This window comes from Harpegnathos saltator, unplaced genomic scaffold (genome assembly GCF_003227715.2).
Source record: "Harpegnathos saltator strain DR-91 unplaced genomic scaffold, Hsal_v8.6 scaffold1, whole genome shotgun sequence".
Classification (NCBI taxonomy): domain Eukaryota; kingdom Metazoa; phylum Arthropoda; class Insecta; order Hymenoptera; family Formicidae; genus Harpegnathos; species Harpegnathos saltator.
Genome location: NW_020229872.1, coordinates 1,057,401 through 1,077,349, shown reverse-complemented (window position 1 = coordinate 1,077,349; position 19,949 = coordinate 1,057,401). Strand labels below are relative to the sequence as shown.

The following is a 19,949-nucleotide window of genomic DNA, read 5'->3' as shown; positions in this document are numbered from 1 at the left end:
TTTTCCGGTTATCTACTTACTCTTCACTCTTCCTCACTTCCTTAGTTCCATCAGCCCCACCGACAGTCTCAGTGTCGGCATCGGCGCCTTCGGCGAGGGCTGGCACAATTATCACCACGTCTTCCCATGGGACTACAAGGCCGCCGAGTTGGGCAACTATCGCACCAACTTCACCACCGCCTTCATCGACATGTTCGCTAAGATCGGCTGGGCATACGACCTGAAGACAGTGGCGACCAATATAGTGAAAAAACGCGCAGCCAGAACGGGTGACGGTACGAGATACGAGCGAGCGGCCGAAGCGCATCAGCACTCGCATGCGAACGCTATATGGGGCTGGGGTGACGCGGACATGCCCGCCGAGGATATACAGAAGGTCCAGATCTTCAACAAGGGCGATTAAATCTGTTCTTTGCCGCCGTATCTTCGTAGTCCAAGCGAGCACCACGTAGAACCGCACGTCGGACGGGCGCGCGACACGCATGATCGTTGATTCACGGTGTGTTGCAGTTTGAGAATTTATTCTATGAATATCGCGGTCGTTCCCGATCTCGGAGGATCACGCGATGGTGTCATGCTCGTGACGCTTCACGTGTGAACACAAGGCGATGACAAGGTCGCGATTTCCACGCGATCGATGGGCGACCTCGGTAGTCATTTCGCTTCTTGATTGATGACACACCGTGGCTTCAGGTAACAAAATCTTTTTCGCCCGTTTCTCAACGTCAGTTCATTGATGACGCATGATGAAGGTCGCAGCAATTTTTCCGGTAAATCTTGTGTAAATTTTTCCGTAAATCTTTTCCGTAAATCAACGTGTGCGTATTCTGTAGGAAAATTTGCCTTTTCGATAATCCTCGATAATTCGGAAGGTAAACTTTCCTGTTGGATTCCAGACGTGTTTTCATCGGGTACTCGGATAGTTTGAGGAATATTCGCGGGCACCCTGATTCGAGTAGTCTCTAACTAAATTATCGATAAACGCGACAATCGTCGGACATGCGAATTCTATGCTGGTAAGTCTCGTTGCGGACAAGAAGCTAATAGGAGAACGGTGACTGGTCGCACATCAAGGAGCACCACCGACTGCTCGATGCCGTGATTGTCGTGAAGAAGTCGATCCGAGGATGATAAGGGTGGTCTGTGCAGGTAGACAAAAAACCCACGTGTCCCCTCGGCAACCGCAGCGAAGTGGTTCTCCTGCCGACACGCGAGCTGCGTCACTGTTCTCGAATTAGCGTCCTCGTGCAAGTTTATCTACTACTATCCCTCTATCTCTATTCTCCGAATTATTTTATCTACCGTGCTAGTAAGTTGTACAATGAACGATCCAAAGATCAGTGGTGAATCGTTATAATGACGTCAATTAATATTTATTACTATAATATTACTACTATGCGTTTGTTACCGCGTTCCTCTCTTCGAGTCGGCCGTCGGGAAAAGGAAAGGAAGGAAGTGTCGCGAGCTCGATAGTGGGAACGGAAGAGGAAAGGAAAGAAGGAGGAAGGAAAGATAGGAAGAAAGCTCGTTCGACGGCGATTTCTTCCCAGACCGATCGACTGCCGAGATCTATCGACCGAGGTGTCTCTTCCAATCAAGGATCTATGAGATGGAAAGCGCGTACCATATCCTTTATTGTTGATTTTTATTATTATCGAGATAACGTTTCGTCAGGAAGACTCGGCTTGGGGGGATCGAGCGAGGTCTCGCGAGACCTCGCGAAAGACGTGATTTGAATCCCGCATATCCCGTACGCGGACCTGCCATCGCCGGGCCGCTTTCCAGCTGCGGAGACTCGTGCGTCGCTCGACCCCGGCTCGATTTCTCCTCGACATCGAGGGAGATTTTTGCGAGGGGAACGGCAATATGCATATGAAATCGACCACGCTGCAGCGTTCGTTGCACGAAGAGAAGTGGCCCTCCCGGCTGGAGTGCTCCATCGGGAAAAGTCGAGCCGAGGTCGAAGGTGCGCGTCTCGGCAGGTCCGCGACGTTCCTCGTGTCGCACGTGATCGCTACGTCGATGGATCCGTCGACGGGGCGACACACAGTGGGGCTAGATGACATTCTTTGGTTGAAAATTCTCTAGAGACCTGAATTTCCAACCGATCACCGACACCGATGGATGAGGTTGATCCTGAATAAATTCCGAAGAGATCTGTCTTGCCAAAATTTAAAAACAAATTTTTCTCTCGAATAACTAACCTCAAAAGAGGAAAAATTATCGTTAAACGTGAGAAACTTGTGAAATACACATTATTCGACACTCCTTCCTATCTAATAATTCTACCTAATCTATCTAATAATATTCAGCCGATTGAAATCGATCAACAGACACCTCGAGATTTATCGATCTTGAATCAGAAACCCATTAACCCAAAACTCATATGCCCAAAATACAAAAACGTCCGTAGTAGATCCGTTAAGCACAAACCGAGGGATCTTAATCCTTAATCCTTAATTCTTTCTTAATGTGGACTGAAATGATGAGCTTGGAGATTTTGAGTTTTCTAAAAGGTGATTATATGTTCTGGGGTCTCGCATTTAGTATCCATAGACTCGAACCCATTGAGGTCGAACCCAAGACACTGTGCTTTAAACGATAAACTTTTAAGACAAACCCTAAACCCATGAACCCTGGAGCGATAATTTTTTTCAAAATTTCGGCTAGACAGATCTCTTTGGAATTTATTCAGGATCAACAGCATCCATTGGTGTCGATGATCGGTTGGAAATTCAGGTCTCTAGAGTATTTTCAACCAAAAAATGTCATCTGGCCCCACTGTGCGACAGCCTGGGAATAGAACGCGAGGCTTCGCGCATAAGGTGCTCAATGTAAATGGACGCGGCGAGCGGTCATGCATCGTGTCGCGTCTTCAGGACGATCGGCCGATCCGGATCGGCGTGCTGGCGTGTTGTACTGTACAATCAATCACGTACCTACGAATCAAATTCATTCGTGGCCTTCGAAAATGACTGTTTAGGGTGGTGATGATGGCGATGTATTAGGCTATTTCTACCGACTTGTTTTCTCTCTCTCTCTCTCTCTCTCTCTCTCTCTCTCTCTCTCTCTCAGTCAATTCCGCGCGACGCGCGACGTCGCTGATTAACAATAATCGAGCAGCCGGCTCGGTCTGCAAGAGCCTCGGGCGATCGCCGTGTAACAATCGAGCGATCGATGCTCACTCGGTGTGAACGCTTCGTAGAGCCTCGCAAGGCTTAGCGAGCAGAAAATCGAGAAGATCCGCGCGCACGAGGACACATTTGCGACCACGAGCAGCGACCACGTGGACGAGCGGAAGCGTAGTGTTGCACGTGGTGCACGTCGCGCGTAGTAAGCGTGCGCGTGACTAGCTTAAATTCTCACGGGTCGTTTCGATCGCGTCGTGTCTCGACTCGTTTCGGATGCGACGAGGCGACGTCTCGTCACCCACATTGTCGAGTATCACCTGTGTGTCGCTGTGTGTCTACCTGTGGCAACGTGACCGTCGAGCGTCGTTTCGACTCGGAAAGTGTCGTACTTTCAACGACCGAAGGTCCCCGGACAACGAGAACGTCTTAGAAATCTTTAGAAAATCTTTGAAGCTGTTTTCATAGAAGGCGATATTCATAGCCCGATCTTAACCTCTCAGGCACGATGCGCCACTATAGTGGCTTTCGCGGATGTCATCTTATATTACGACGCGCCACTATAGTGACTCACTCTAGTGACTCACTCGTTCACCGTTTGAATTAACTGATCGTTTTCATATGTCTTGTTTCACACTTTTTTTGCCTTCACAACGTTTTATAACAGTGTTAACAACATACGGACAGAATATACAGTCTTTGTTTTTGACACGCCAGTGTCAGGTATGAATTGTTGCTTTTCGTTTAAATAAATATACCATTTGCTCTTTTGCCGAACATGCCGATCCGTATCCTTATAATTTTTAAAATTGAAGTACATGTATCATATCTTTAAGAAAAATTATAATTTAATCATCAAAAACTTCATTCCAATGTGCTCGCGTAGAGAACAGCATTGTCCGTCACACATTGCAGTGCTGTATCGTTTACGCGTAATTCGCGTTGAACTCTGCCGTATAGAGAAACAGCCCCGCGCAAATTCAGCCGTGCCTAAGAGGTTAATACCGACAATGAGATCTCAAGAGTCTCAAGATCACCTTAACGTACAATAGATGTACAGTAACTTAAATGTGACATTGCGGTAGCATTTCTCGAGTTGTCCCGAGGATCTTCTTGCAAGAGCAAAGTAACTACGATATGTAGAATGCATTTTCGTCAAGGACCGTTCTCGCGTCAGTCCCGTCGCTTATGACGCGTATGCAAGCGAGAGACTAACGTTTGCCGTCCGAGCAGCAGGTAGAACGGGTGTCACGTTGTCACGACTCGCGAATATTACGACATTTGTGCAAGCAGACCGCGTAAGCTTCTAAAATACACGTGGGAAACGTCTTGAAAGAGTCTTCAAAACGTCTCTTGGAAGTTTAGCCCGCGTGACTCACATCAGCCGACGACGCACGAGACCGTTCTCGCGTTAAGGCTCGTGTCCACTGTGTGACGCTGCGTCTCGCAGTGATTGCACGCAAAAGTGATTGCAAATTACCGCAAGCGTTCATAATTTCGCCGAAACGTCGTCTAGTGACTTTCACAGCCGAGGGGCAGCGTTGTGCCGACTTTTGTCAGTATCAGTATCGTGGACATGGTCAAAGGTTGTAAAGCGTTGTAAAGCGGAGACGATCGATCGGCAGGTGAGCGACTCGAGTGCGTGGGTGACGCGATGGCAGCCGTTCGCGATTAATTAGCGGACGATTCGGCGCGACGCGGCTCGAGTTCTGTCCGTTCGTCTGTCCGCCTGCCCGCCTGTCTTCCGTGAATGACTGTTGACCTCGAGCCCGGCCGCGACGTCGAATGGCGATTTCGCAAGGGCGATCGTTTGCGAAAGCGCGCTTCCCTCGGACGCTAATTGCGCGACACACGACAGCCGGTCAATTAGTGCCCGCCGCATTATCGGCAGCGACTCGCAATAACAAACACCGGACGTGTGCCGGCGCGCAACGAAAATTAATGCCGTGCCCGGAATGCCGCGCGCGGCTGGCACGATTATTCAACACGAATCTCTCCGGGACGCTCCCGCGAATTTCGTACTCGCGACGTACGGCGAGATTCACTCCGCTCAATCCCATGCACGGTGTAACGCAACCTGCCCCAGGTAGGAGAGAAAGTCACGGCAACGTGGGAATGACGTTGAAATGGCGAGAGAGCGATCGATCGACCGAACGATCGAGTCATGATTGAAAAGTGAATAGATCAACCAGATGTAGTCGACTGGAGACGAAGAAGCCAACGCGAGATTAGGCTAAACGAGCAGAATAAATGAATAGATAGATATAAATAAAAATGTCGAGCCTGAAGTCTCATTTCAGCTCTCATTAAAGCTGCGCATTTAAATCTGAAATTGAATCTCAGATCAAATTGGAGCCTGTTTTAAGTAAAATGAAAGAAATGGGATTTACATCTCTCGCTCGGCTTTTTCGTCTCTGGATCGCAAAGCGAGTTTTTACGGTCATCTTTTTCAGCCGTCTTTCCTTCGGCGTCGTCGTCGTGATTTTGTCTGTATTACATGATCGCGCGAGTAAGCGAATGCAGTAAATCTAGTTAGGCTAAAGGCGTATGTAAGAAAGATAGAAAATTTCATCAGCTTAGAGAAGGACGATCGTTTAAGTTCACAAATCGGCCCGCTGAATTGAAGCCGGCTGAACGTCGAGACTCGACCGAGTTGTCGAGAGCGTGAAGAAACGCGGTGAAATCGCGCGATTAGTCCTCGTACCTTTACTCGAAAGGAAGAAAAAGCGTCGTCCGCAAGAACGCCCGCGTATCGCTTCGCGTTATCGTATCGCGCGCATTACGCTCGCGTGATGACTCACGCTATGACCGGACTCCTCTCTCGCGAGAGCCAGACGATCGTTCGACAAATTTCCGCTGAAGCGCTATGTATAGACAGAGGCCCCGGAACCTCGGGGCTTTCATGTTCCCGAGAAGTCCCCTCGGCGATTTAGGAGTTAGCTTCCGCTCGGCGGGAACGTCCAAAGTAACGTCGATGATTTCCGAAACACAAATACGACCGAAGCCTCATTGGACACTGGTCGAAATTGAGAAATTTCGCTTGATCAAAATAATCAAAGTCAGCACCGAGTCACTATATCGTGACTGCACTGACTGATTTATTTCTTTCTAATTATGATCGCTTCGATCGGTTACCTTCGACTGATCAAAACTGCCTCATAAATCTTTCATAATTACGAGACATAATGCGAAGGACTTTGATTATATCAATCTGCCGGTTATATTTGACTCAGTCAGCCGGGCTTTTAATCGACCGACAGGCAGCGTTGTTGCAGAAATAAGTAAAGTGTTGAAAATTCGAGAGAGAAAATTCATGACTTGGAGGATGTTTCAAGGTTAGGCGTACTTTCCGACGAGGGGAATTGTCTCGAAGTCGCCGACGGGACGGAATCGGTGGAATATGAAGGTCTCGAGATCCGGGACACTTCCGTGTCCCGATTGATAGCTCGTTAAGCGCGCGCGAGGTCACCACGCCGATCAGAAAGCCGATTCTCTTTGTCCGTTTCCGCCTAGCCCGATAGGCAAGTATGCCGAGATCACAGTTGTGTACCAATTTTCTCATAGGAGAGCACCTCCCCGGCACCTCCGTGGTGCGTACGACATTTAGAAGCGATAGAGAAACATCGTACGAAGTCGTAGTGTCTCGTGTAAGTTTTACTAAGAGGGAGCGTAGTGTTTTAGTAGGGGGAGGTTAACATGTGCGATTATTAATCGCGAGGCATCTCGCGCTGCCTCCGCTGTGTGTTTTGTATTTGCATTCTCGTTCCTTCCGAACGTAGATTTTGCTAAGACAATATTATCAACACATTTACACTGTATTTATAAATAAATTATTGTTATCGCGCGATTGTGTGTGTGTGTGTGTGTGTGTGTGTGTGTGCTGACCCTCGCTCGGGGCGTATCCACGGATCGCCGAGTCCTCCTTTCGTCTCGATAAGAGGTGACAGCGAGCTTGCGCTCATTATCGCGCGTTATCGCCAGATAACAATCCTCGCATCGCGCGCTGGACCGTTGGCGTTTACTTGCCTCGCCGTTTGCGTCGGCCGGCGCGATTTAATCGGCCGCACCGAGACTCCGCCGAGGAAACTCCGCGGGAGAGTCCAGGTGACGCGGGAACGCGCGACGATAACGAAATGACGAAATTGCAATTTATTCCCGGCATAAATCCATCGCGCGTGTGTACCTGTACCTGTCTCTCTGTGTGTGTGTGTGTGTGTGTGTGCACACGCGCACACGCCTCTGTAAGTGCTAATAATTGCTTTGCCTAATCGCAAATCTCCGGAACACGACTCGTCTTTGCGACACGTCGCCGATGCGCGACGCTCACGTAACGCTCGCCCCCTTGCGAAAGACCTCGCGACGACCTCGCGAATTTTCGACCTCGTTCTAGCGTGCAGTGCACACGGTGCCTCGCGCGCGATCGCGCCCGCGATTACGAATGCACTTGCGAATATTTGCGAACCGCGACAGGAGAGTCGCCGCGCGCATCGGTTTACCTCGCCGGCTGCGTCTTGATTGTTTTACCGACATCGTCGCGGGCTCTCGACGTTGCTTCTCGCCGGATGGAGCTTCGTAGCAACGACGTCCCCGCCTTCTCCGCGACTCCTTTCGGCGCACAGTGGGGCCAGATGACATTTTTTGGTTGAAAATTCTCTAGAGACCTGAATTTCCAACCGGATCATCGGCACCAATGGATGAGGTTGATCCTGAATAAATCCCAAAGAGATCTGTCTAGCCGAAATTTTGAAAAAAATTATCGCTTCAGGGTTCATGGGTTTAAGGTTTGTCTTAAAAGTTTATCGTTTAAAATACAGTGTCTTGGGTTCGAGTCTATGGATACTAAATGCGAGTCCCCAGAACATATAATCACCTTTTAGAAAACTCAAAATTTCCAAACTCATCATTTCAGCCTACATTAAGAAAGAATTAAGGATTAAAATCCCTCGGTTTTGTGCTTAACGGGTCTACATTTGATGTTTTCGTATTTTGGGCATGTGAGTTTTAGGTTAATGGGTTTTTGATTCAAGATCGATAAATCTCGATGTGTCTGTTGATTGGTTTCATAGTTTCAATCCGCTGAATACGCTATTAGATAGAAATAAGCGTCGAATAATGAGTATTTCACAAGTTTCTCGCGTTTAACGATAATTTTTCCTCTTTTGGGGCTAGTTATTCGAGAGAAAAATTTGTTTTTAAATTTTGGCAAGACAGATCTCTTCGGAATTTATTCAGGATCAACCTCATCCATTGGTGTCGATGATCGGTTGGAAATTCAGGTCTCTAGAAAATTTTCAACCAAAGAATGTCATCTGGCCCCACTGTGCGGTGATCCTGCGATCGGCCTACGCGCTACGTCAACTCGCGAACGCGAGAAAGAAAGAGAGTTTCTTATTATTGGAAGCCAAGTTCCTTCCAAACAATAAGAGCGGTAAGATTCGATCGAATATCACGTGTGCGGTGATCGATCATCCAAGAAAAGGTATTCTATTTGTAAAGTGATTTTTCCCACAGTCTCATATTCTAAGAGAAGCCTTTTACAGAAAAAGGATTCCTCTTTCGATAAGGCGATTAAAGTGTGAACCACTCATCCAAAATTTATTAGATATTATTCCAACTGTTTTCCTCTTATTTCAAGAGGATTTCCTTTTATATCAATTAATTTTTCTCTTATAGGAGGAGAAGAGGAATATGTTGGCTTGAATGTCGGCTTCTTTTGTTCAGTCATGCTCTTTTGCGCAGTCATGCATTATAATAATTTTTTTCAAATTTATTGGTATAACCAGTAAGAATAAGTAGTACAGTAAGAATAAATAATTATCCTCTTAAGAAGAGATTAAATAATCTGTGTACAAGAGAAGATTTATATTAAAATCAATAAGATTTGCATTATACATATAACATATAACCCCTCTGACTTTAAGAACAATGTGTTTATAATATTTTCCTCTCAATTTTAGAGGAATTTTCTTGAGACCATATATAAGAGTAAAATCCTCGAAAATTTAAATGATTTCGCTTGTTCTAAAGTTACTTTTTCTTGGATGATTGACCAACCATTTATCGATTTTATTCGTTATTTATTAATAACCTCGGTGTTGGATAAAATCTACCGGATTCGCGTTCCCATTCTATTCGACGACGTGACATTTCGCGTTCAATTCGAAAGCCACGGGCTCATTGGCCCGTTGCAATCAGACGCGCGATTCAATGTCGCGGCGATATTATAAATACAAATGAATCAACGACGCTGTCTCGATCGCGCTTTCGCAAACGCGGTGCGCGTATGGGCGAGCCGACATGTTCCTCCGCGTAACATGCCACTCTAATTACGTCAATTTCGGCGAATGTTAATGAACGCGTGCGTACGCGGCGGCTAATTCGAGCCAATTGCTCGCGAATCCGAATGCAAGTCGGCCGCGCGGCGCGCGTCACATCCAATTAAGAGCGATTTTCGTCATAGAATCGGCCGAGCGCTGCGCGCCCGCGGCAACGGCGGCGAGGTGGGCGCAGTTTCTCCCGGGTGATCAAGCTCGAGAGTGAGCGAGATCGACGTGTCGGCATCGGGATCGCGCGCGTCTCCGCGAGTCGCGGAATTCGCCTCCGTTTTGCTTTGCGCTCGATCTTATCGCGCGACGGAGAAGCTCGTCGATAAGGGAGCGTCGTAAAAAGTACACGAGGAAAAAGTCCCGCGCGTATCTCGCGTCGAGCCGGAAAAAATCGACGGAATCGTTGGACTCTGAAATCCGGAAAGCCAGGAGAGACGGGGGGAGGAGGGTCGTGATGGATCGCGCATTATCGCCGGGGATCAACAAACACTCCCGAGAAGACCCCGCCGGCCGACAAGATCGCGTCTTCGCCCTTCCGATCGATGCCGAGTGCAACGATCGTTCTAATTAATATCGCGTGGCGTCGTTAAATCGTCTTTATCGGCCACTCCAAAACAGACGTAGTCGTCGAAGTCGCGTCGTTCGTGTGCAATTGGTGTGCAGCGATCATATCGTTCGTATATCGATAGTGAAGAAGTGATACATATTATCTCGTCTCAGGTAGCAGAAGCTCCCAAGGGAGAAGAAGAAAAGCGTCTCAAAAGGACTTGAAGATCTTCCGCTGCCTATTGCGAAGTTTTCGGGAGAAACCGAAAGAGAAAGACGGGAACAACAATAGTTAGGGGAGATACAAGAAATCATTTGAAATTTCGAGTTTGCCCCGGCTGGCCATTTTTGCAGGCGAGGTCGTGCCTGCAGGAATCGCTCCAAGGTCCAAGAGGGTGATACCTCGAGGTGCTCCTCGAGGTTGTCTCCTATTTATCGTTCACGACACGGAGTGTCTCGCGCAGCGATTCTGCCGAGTCGGGGGTTTCGCGTTCAAGCTTCGAGCTAGACGTAACTTTGGCGGTGAAATTGCGCAAATCAGACCGCGATCACCTTGAACGCGCTACAAGCGGCGTTAGATCGCGCAGGACAAAAAGAGAAAGCCGAAGAGACAGATCACTGTCGCATATATTTGCGGAGCCGACGGATGGCGAGGTTGGCGCGCTGCGTCCTGCAGGCAAGATAACTCGACGTTTTGCAGACGCGCACACACACAGAGGGGAAGCGTGAGTATGCAAAACGCCGCGTCTCCTGCTACCTCCGCGCCGTGAAAGTTCGTAATTTTCGTTGCACTCGCGCTCGCGCGTTGTTTCCGTCATTGGTCGCCATAGCCCGTAACGATCGATCGTTGCGCGGCAACGTTCAGGCGAAACCGCGGCGAGCGGAGGTGAAAATAAATTCTCCGGGCCGTTTGTTTCTTTCTTTCTCTCTTCTCGTGAATTCAAATATCAGATGATATATCATAAGATATCATAAGAAGAGAGAAAAGGAGAAATCGCCTGTGAGGCGATCGTTGGGCATCGGCGCGAATCAACGCAGCTGATGATCGCGCGGCAACGTTCGAGTAAAGTCGCGGCGAGTAAGAAGGTTAAGTCGAAGTTTCGAAAGAAAATTCAAGCGAGAGACTCAAGTTGACATTGGCATTAAGAGAGGTATAAAGTTCGGCGAGTTACTTGCTTCGTGTGTCCGAGGCCGCATTCTCTCGAGCTCGAAGACGCCTTGCGAAGCGCGACGATATAATTCGTGCATCTTGCAAAGATTAATTTGCAGTCCCGCGACGCTTCTCTCCATGGGCGGCGGTATATTCGAAAGCCGGCCGAGAGGCGGCGCGCGTCGCGCTCTCGACGCGTCAACGTCTCTCCGGCACAACAGCGCCATTTCCGCGCTTCTCTGCTTCACCTGCGGTGCCTGCTTCGTCTTGAGCCTGATCTGCACGTGTCTGGCGACGTTGGTCGTGCTGTTGGACCAGACTGTCGAGGCGGCGAGTTATCGACACGGTAAGAACACGCGGCCGAAACCGCCAACGCGAAACCGACGAACCGACCGACATTTCGACTCTCTCGCGCGAGTCTCGTGACCCCGGCGGCAAGTTTAACGCTTTTCGTGAACGCCGCGTGAAGTTGGCGCGACACCTCTCGGGATCGATTAATCCGAAATTGCTTAGATTTGAATGTCTGGCGTAGTCGAGACATTGTGAACTCTTGACGAGGCGGTGGAACGCAACGGGGAGTATAGCGTTTCACGCGCGATATTCAAGATCTATCGAACGAACGATCTATCGAATGGGTGAATTTCCCATGATTCCTTTGGGGTTAGGTCCTTTGAGATTTGAGAAACTCTCAAAGTCTATCTTTTTCCGATATGTATATATATATATATATATATGTATATATATTAGATTTTATTCGTTCCTCTCTGAGATGTTCTAAGAATTACTTGAGGATACATTGGGACGAGTTTTCCACGGAAAGATTCAAAACTCGATTATCGATTAGGCAGACTCACAAGTACTTTAAATCGACATATGAGTGACTGCTTCGCGTTAGCGTTCGGAGTTTGTCAGCTGATCATATTCGACAAGATGGCCTGTATATGGCGGTACGTTATTTTGTATTGTTGTGACAGCGCGTTACATCAAGTTATTATATCTTATCAGTCTCGTGTTTTATCACGGAGATTATATTACTAGCGATCTGCAATAACACGTTAGACTCCGAGGAGATTTTCGTGCTGCATCGGCTCATCGCTCTGAATGTAGCTTTAATCTTCTAGGCTCGACCAGTCGGTAAGGACAGTAGTTAAATTTTGGTTTCAACCTGTGCTTTGGAAAAGTCGACCTCGTGTATCCTCATTGGTGGTATCATGTGAGGTCAAGCAAATAATCGAAGGAGTGGAATAAAAATTGTTTCTTTTAAATTATGTAACAAATTTAATCTCTCTCTCTCTCTCTCTCTTTCTCTGCATACGAACACAATATGGAATTATTTTGTGGATAATAATATAAAGGGTCGATTCTACTAGATTCAAACAGACCAGAGGCATTTACAGTGATGGGCAGAGACACAGAGCCTGATGTAAGTTTCCGGCTGCCAAAGGAAATCAAGCCTGTACATTATGACCTTTTTCTACATCCGAACCTTCAAGAGGGTACATTTTCTGGCAAAGTGACTATTCTCCTTGATGTTCTTGATCGGAGAAGGACTATAGCCCTTCATCAAAAGGACCTCGATATTAAGTCTGCAAACTTAACAACTTATGATCGAGAAGAGAACTTTGAGATTAAACTCTCTTCCATCAGTAAACCTTCAAAATATGAAATCTTTGTGGTATCTGCCGAGGATGAGTTTAATCCAGGATTATACAACTTAAACCTGGAGTTTGATGGAAGTCTTCAAGATAAAATAGTTGGCTTCTATTCCAGCAAGTACAAGGATCCTCAAAATAGAACCAGGTAACATGTAATTTTAACAATATATGTTAAATAATATAAAGAATTCTCAAAAACAAATTTGAAATGTTCTTATTGATTGATATGATGAAATAAAAATCATATATATTTCAATTTGTAGACACATCGCTACTTCCAAGTTTGAACCAACCTATGCTAGACAAGCTTTCCCATGTTTCGACGAGCCCAATTTTAAGGCAGAATTTACAATAAAGTTGGTTCATCCCACAGGTGATTGCTATGGTGCCTTATCCAATATGAACATAGAAGTAAGCAGATATTTTATAATAATGACAATCATTATTCTGATTGTAAATCAGTACATACATTTCTCTCTAACGATTGTTTTGTATTATAGAGTACTCTAGTTAACCAACCATCATCCGGTCTGACAACGGTGAACTTTGCAAAGACCGTGCCTATGTCAACGTACCTGGCATGTTTCATCATCAGCGATTTTGTGGCGGTAACCAAGACGGCGAAAGGCCTAAACGGTCGAGAATTTCCGATTAGTGTTTACACCACAAAAGCACAGAAGGAAAAAGGATCATTCGCCATGGATATCGGCGTGAAAGCTATTGAATATTACATAAATCTATTTCAGATAGATTACCCATTACCGAAACTTGGTAAGTATACGATAGAAATATACGAGTCAAGTATGATTTGTTGTAGATTATTTCTTGAATACTTTGTTTCTCCATAGATATGGCCGCTATTCCTGACTTCGTATCCGGCGCCATGGAAAATTGGGGCTTGGTGACTTACAGAGAAGCAAGGCTTCTTTACGATAACGTCACTAGTTCCACCGCGACAAAACGCGATATCGTGAACGTAATTTGTCACGAATTCGCTCATATGTGGTTCGGAAATCTTGGTATGTATCTCCACACACAGCGCTAAGTGCCACACATACGATATCGATTGATTATGAATGAGTGGGAACACACCATATCTTTCTTTTGCAGTTACGTTAGCCTGGTGGAACGATTTGTGGCTCAACGAGGGTTTTGCTACGTTCATGTCGTTCAAAAGTGCCGATACTTTTCTACCAGACTGGGGATTTGTTAGTTATTTTATAAGAATTTGGTATTTGTCATTAAATATATATCGCTAAGAGATATTCATGAGCAACTGTTCTTTCCAGATGGAACAATTCCTTATCAACGAAATACATTCCGTATTCGTAACCGATGCGAAGTTGAGTTCTCATCCAATAGTTCAGACCGTGAAGAATCCAGACGAGATAACAGCCATCTTTGATGAAATAACTTATCAAAAGGTAGCGATTGTTGTCGTTTAATAATTCTGCTAATTTTCATTGACTTTTTATTGATTTGTTCAAACCTTTCGCTTCAGGGATCATCCGTAATTCGCATGATGGAGAACTTTATCGGATCTGATATCTTCTACGGAGCTATCACTGCTTACCTGAACAAGTATGCTTATCAGAACGCAGAAACCGCAGATCTCTTCAACATTCTGCAAGATGCAGTCGGAAGTAAGATAAACGTGACCGATATTATGAGTACTTGGACACGGCAGAAAGGCTTTCCTGTTATCAATGTGGGGAAATCCGAAAACTCGTTCGTGCTAACTCAGAAACGGTTTCTGGCCGATCCGGATGCCGAATCCGATCCCTCGGAATCGGATTATGGGTGAGTTGCTCAAGCTCGAGAGAATAATTAAGAATTTCGTTATTAAGAAAATATATTAATGAAAATTATGTATATTATAGATACAAGTGGACAGTACCCATCACTTACATTACAAACAAGAAATCGCAACCTACTCTTATATGGTTCGATAAGGATGCAAGTGAACGTAAGGATTTTGATTTTATTACAATTTTATTTTATTCAATAATTTTTGAAATTCTTATTTTATACAAATTATATATACTTCGTACACATAAAAAAGCCCCTAAAAAAGTTAACTTCACTTTACAGTGTTGATCGAGCTCGATGAGCCCACCGAATGGATCAAATTAAACGTGGATCAAGTCGGTTACTATCGAGTTAATTATCGTCCGGAGGAATGGGGAACGCTCCGTAATCTGCTTCGGTACTCTCATAAGGTAAATTTATACAATTTTGCTACATATTAATTCTTATAGATTCGCTTTCCAATTAAGTTCCCCTTTAGCATCTTCTAATTGTCCTGCCTGTTTTTGATTGCAGAGATTGTCGGTATCAGACCGCACAAATCTTTTGGAAGATGCCTTTAGCTTAGCGGACGCTGGCGAACTGGAGTATGGTACTGCAATGGACATAACCTTGTACCTTCCAGAGGAAAATCATTCCATTCCATGGGCGGTTGCGAATTCGAAATTGACAACAATTGACACTTTATTATCTTCCACGAATATATCATCGAAATTTAAGGTAATATGATTGATTAAAGTAGATGTAAATGTCGTTTGATTTGTTTCCCTTCTTTTTTATTAAAAATTTATTTTATCAATATTTAAAAAATTTGATCAATCCCCACATCGACAATTTTTCAATTCAGTGTTGCTAAATTTCTGTTTACTAAACTTTATTTTTCAAATATGATTCTAGAATTACGTGAGAGACCTCATAGATAGTACCTACCACGATGTAAGTTGGGACGTCAGTGATAACGAGGACAACGTGATGCTGTATGTAAAATGATTTAAACGAGAAACATAAACGTAATTCTATGTAATTTAATATCTTTTCTCGTTATCGTTGTCTTTTTTAACAGGAGGCTGCGACCAACGGTGCTCGAGCTCGCTTGTACTGTGGGTCATACGGAATGCTTGGACGAAGTTGGCGAGATCTTCAAGAAATGGATAAGCGACTCTAACGATACGCGACCGCATCCCGACACTCGTCAACTTATTTACTACTACGGTTAGTTAATCAACCTTGTTCTGATTTTCTTTAATTGGGTTATCGCTTGGTTATACACTAACGCTATACATACTTCTGTTTAGGTATGCATCACGTTGGGGACGAAGCAGACTGGAATATCTTGTTCCAGCGATTTGTCAACGAGGCTGATTCCAGCGAAAAATTGAAACTAATGATTGGATTAGCAGGCATACGGTCCAATTGGATCTTGAGCAAGTTAGTACTCTAACTATTAACACTCTCTCACACATATTTTCCTTCTTTTTAAAATCAAATTTTCTTTTTGTATTTTGTTTCTTTTTTATTCTTTCTTAATTTAATATTTTCCTTTCAGATTTATTACTACGGCTACCGATGAGAATTACGTACGTTCTCAAGACTTCTTCCGTTGTTTAATCACGATCTCCAAAAACCCTGTCGGCACGCCACTTGTGTGGGACTGGGTGCGCGCGAACTGGCAATTTCTAGTGGACCGGTATACGTTGAACGACCGGTACCTCGGCCGGCTCATACCTGACATCACAAAATCCTTCGCCACAGAAACGAAACTGAACGAGATGAAGGCCTTCTTCGAGAAGTATCCCGAGGCTGGCGCTGGCGCAGCCAGTCGTGCGAAAGCTCTCGAGACCGTCTCGAACAATATTAAATGGCTTGCTCGAAACAAAGATAAACTCGGGGATTGGCTGAACAAACACACACGTAGTAACTAAATCCTAATAGCGACCCGATATTGAACGTATTGAACGAAAGCGCTAGAGTATTTCTCGTTGCAGAATTGAAGAGAGAAGTTTACCAATTTCTAAAATTTTTTCTCAAGGAATACGCGAAGGTAATTACCATTTCTTTATACTCGGACATTTTAATAAATTGCGACAAAAATATAGAAAATGGCCGTGACGGATTGTGGCTTTGTCGCGACAAGTCGCGTGGCTTTATTCTTCCGGTTTTATAACCGTATGAATAAAATCATCAGAGATCAAAAGAGCTGCATTTTACACGTTAGACTACATCGGAAGTTCGGTACGTTACATGATTATACGTGTGTAATATGATATGACAAAGTAATATTATATATTGAACAAGCGACAATGTTGAACATAAAGCCACCAGTCCGCATTTTACACGAATCGTTGCATTTTCTTGTGACATATTTGCGAACAACTCTGTATGTGTATGTGTATATATATATATATATATACACACACACATACAGAGTTATATATATATATATATACACACACATACAGAGTTATATATATATATATATATATATATATAGTCAAAGATATATACACGAAAGTTTATATATACAAATATAATAATTCTGTGATCAAACGCAGAAGGTGTCGTCTTCACTACCAATCGCTTCGTCCGCTCCAGTCCGCTCTCCCCGAACTCACGACTCGGTTCCGTAGATCTCCTCGCACTCATGAAAATTCGGCGAAGGTCGGATCCGTTATGGCTCACGATCGTATTGCAATCTATTTCTCGCGAAATTGCTTTAACGCGCGCTCAATTGACCGATTATTGAGCCGTAAGTAAGTAACCTAGACGTCAGAAGGGTTTTAATTCGTCGCGATACCTAGCGCGCGTGCGAGGTCACTTTGTCATCGTTCCTCACGGGGAGGCGCGAGGAGCGCTCGTATGCGATACATTTTTTTCCCCGGTAACCTTCGACAAGAGAGAAAAACATGGAAACAAAGATCCAGCTCGCGCTGGGATTTTCTCCAAAAATTTCCATTTCCGCAGTCACACGACCACTTTTTTAATCGCCAATATAGTCCGACTCGTTTGTTTCAGTTCGCGACGATCGAAAATACCGCGGGAACCAAAGTGGACAAATCCAGACTATTTTTCGCGAGACCACGGACATTGCGGCCGAAATATTTTCGCGCGACGCTACGGTCGGTGCGACGGAAAACGCTGATAGAAGTCGCTTTTCGCTTTATTTGTACTGTCGGCGAGCGAGTGGAATTCAACATGGAAAACACACGATCCCGAAAAACACTCAGACCCGAAATATGAAATATCTTCGAAGCGCGCTCGTCGACCTGCCATTACGCTGTCTCTTTCCGCTGTGCAACAAGGACGTAGGAAGAACCACGGAGAAACGTGTACACCGTCCTAAAAGTGAGTCACTGATCTACAATGAACAGCAAAGAAAAATTAATGACAACCAAGCGGAACATAAAATCACAACGATGTCAAAACGACGGGGAAATGATCGAAAGTAAGTTTTCAGCTCATTTTCATGTCACTTTGACATCTCATTGTGATTCTCTATTCTGCTTAGGGAGCTCACTGTCTCCACCTCACTCTCTCTTTCTCCCTCCTCTCTTTCTCTTTCCTTTCGTCTCTCGGAAAAACATATTTATGTTATCTCACACAGTATCAGCAAAATATGTTTTAATATCGATATCAAATCAATACGATGATATCAATACGATGATATCAAAACGAGAGGAGCGTTAAATTATGAGCGATTATATTTCGATAACAGACACGAAATTAAAGTGAAAATCGAGAACGAGCGTTTACGGAAAGTTCTAATTACGAGCTCGCCAGAAATTCCGTGACTAAACGAAATATACAGCGGAATCATTTCATGTGTGTGCGCACACACATATACGTGTATGTATATAAGCTCTCATCTCCGCTTCACGGAACAAAAAACATAATTGACCAAGTTTTCCCCCGGCTCGTCGTGGCTCGTTAAGCGCGGACCCTCTGCTCACCTAATCTCTAATCCTGAATCAAGTTTCTCTTTCAGTTCCCTTTGCACTACCACTTTGTGCAATTCACGACCAAGTACTCTCGTATCCCCTTTCATTTCCAACTTACGTATTATGATCAGCGGAACTGGCCAGCGTCGAAAGTCCGCGCACACAAGTGGCTTACAGCGCGTCTCCAGCGCGCTCGCGGCGCGACTTCCGCATTTCCGTAAAAAGAAACGTAGCTTATACTGCGAGCGAGCCGAGAGGCGTCTTCCCGTGTCACAAATCGTACGAATAATTGAAAGTTGATTTTACTCGACCGAGAATCGAGCTTCCGAGCACGGAAAAGCCGAACCCAGACGGGTGATCACGATAACGTGATAGAGACGAAGAAACGACCATTAAAACTCATTCTTGGATCCTGATTCGATCGTTTCGACGTCATGCTGGCGCAATTGATGACTGGCACAAGTGATTTTTGGATCTACCTGGGCAACATATCGCTCAAATTCGCCGCGTGAGACAGTGTCTGTCTCTACTCCATTCCATTCTTCTCCTCTACTCTATTCTGTCATCTTTCTCTCTCTCTCTCTCTCTCTCTCTCCCCCCCCCTTCTCTCCCCCCCTCTCCCCCCTCTCTCTCTCTCTCTCTCTCCCTCTCTGTCGCAGACACTCGCTCTCTGACGTAACTCTTCTTCTCTCGCTACCATTATTTGGTCGAACGGTAATAGAAGCCATCATCATTTCCGCTCAATAAAAATGTGTCAATTTGTTACATCGCGCTCGATTGGCGTTTGACTCGTACGCGGGGGGATATATCTTTTATTGGAAGGAATGTCGCAAATTCTCCAAACGATTCCACGCGCGATGTATCGTGCTTTCTCGGCAATCTTCTCTTTCTCTCTTTCTTTTTCATTTTTTTCTTTTTTTTATCGCGGAGTTTGGAAACAACTTCGAGAATTACTGGGAGGGGTGTATAAGTATTTAGTATTTAAAGGGATTTAATCTTATTTGGGTGCATTTAATCTCGAGACGAAGGCGCTCCTCTTCGAAAAGCGAAGGACACGATGCGTCTTCAAGTTTTCCCTCCTTCTCCGGCTTCTCTCTTAGCATCGCAAATTCCTGATTTTGCGAGGCGTTCTCTTGATTAATTCCTAATTCGCGAAACCCTTTGTGTTCGAGCCGAGGCACGTATCTGCGATTAACCGTTTGCTTACTTAGCTCCTGAGGAAGATCGCGAACGCAACATCGCTCGCGCCCTACGCAAATGTGTCCATCTTATGCCGCTTTATCGTCGCTCTAATACGATTCTCGACGTATCTCGTTCGCAAGTTGAATCCTTCGGAACTTCGCGACAGCCGTTAATTTTGTATATGACTGTGCACCTGATCCGAAATGCACATCACCGTTCGG

At 45.2% G+C, this 19,949-nt stretch overlaps 3 protein-coding genes across 11 annotated transcripts in view; all 3 read left to right on the top strand.

Annotated features, from left to right (window-relative positions):
• Positions 1 to 6,946, top strand: part of LOC105189013 (acyl-CoA Delta(11) desaturase) — a 33,530-nt gene extending 26,584 nt beyond the window's left edge. For all 4 annotated transcript variants that reach the window (XM_025305469.1, XM_011150815.3, XM_011150816.3 and 1 more), the window contains one exon: positions 46 to 6,946. In XM_025305469.1, coding sequence (XP_025161254.1) covers positions 46 to 403 — 358 coding nt within the window. In that variant the 3' untranslated portion in view covers positions 404 to 6,946. The remainder of the gene's footprint in view (positions 1 to 45) is intronic.
• A 2,686-nt stretch (positions 6,947 to 9,632) lies between these two features.
• On the top strand, positions 9,633 to 17,042 carry LOC105189014 (glutamyl aminopeptidase). 5 transcript variants are annotated; one of them, XM_011150817.2, is made up of 16 exons: positions 9,633 to 10,725; positions 11,270 to 11,496; positions 12,521 to 12,950; positions 13,069 to 13,216; positions 13,306 to 13,576; positions 13,654 to 13,824; positions 13,916 to 14,013; positions 14,095 to 14,229; positions 14,307 to 14,605; positions 14,686 to 14,771; positions 14,897 to 15,024; positions 15,128 to 15,331; positions 15,509 to 15,588; positions 15,675 to 15,823; positions 15,907 to 16,039; positions 16,158 to 17,040. In XM_011150817.2, exons 2-16 carry the CDS (start codon positions 11,289 to 11,291, stop codon positions 16,531 to 16,533), a joined length of 2,916 nt encoding a protein of 971 aa, XP_011149119.1. In that variant the 5' UTR covers positions 9,633 to 10,725; positions 11,270 to 11,288; the 3' UTR covers positions 16,534 to 17,040. The 5 variants fall into 5 exon arrangements, with proteins under 5 accessions (XP_011149119.1, XP_025161019.1, XP_011149121.2 ...); XM_025305234.1 differs by having other exon boundaries at positions 11,258 to 11,496; XM_011150819.3 differs by lacking the exons at positions 9,633 to 10,725; positions 11,270 to 11,496 and adding exons at positions 12,009 to 12,097; positions 12,272 to 12,363 and having other exon boundaries at positions 16,158 to 17,042.
• Positions 17,043 to 17,605: 563 nt separating this feature from the next.
• The window catches only part of LOC105189016 (pyrokinin-1 receptor), a 45,970-nt gene continuing 43,626 nt past the window's right edge, over positions 17,606 to 19,949 (top strand). For both annotated transcript variants that reach the window (XM_011150821.3, XM_025304873.1), the window contains exon 1: positions 17,606 to 17,953. The gene's annotated coding sequence lies outside the window, so the exon portion shown is untranslated. The remainder of the gene's footprint in view (positions 17,954 to 19,949) is intronic.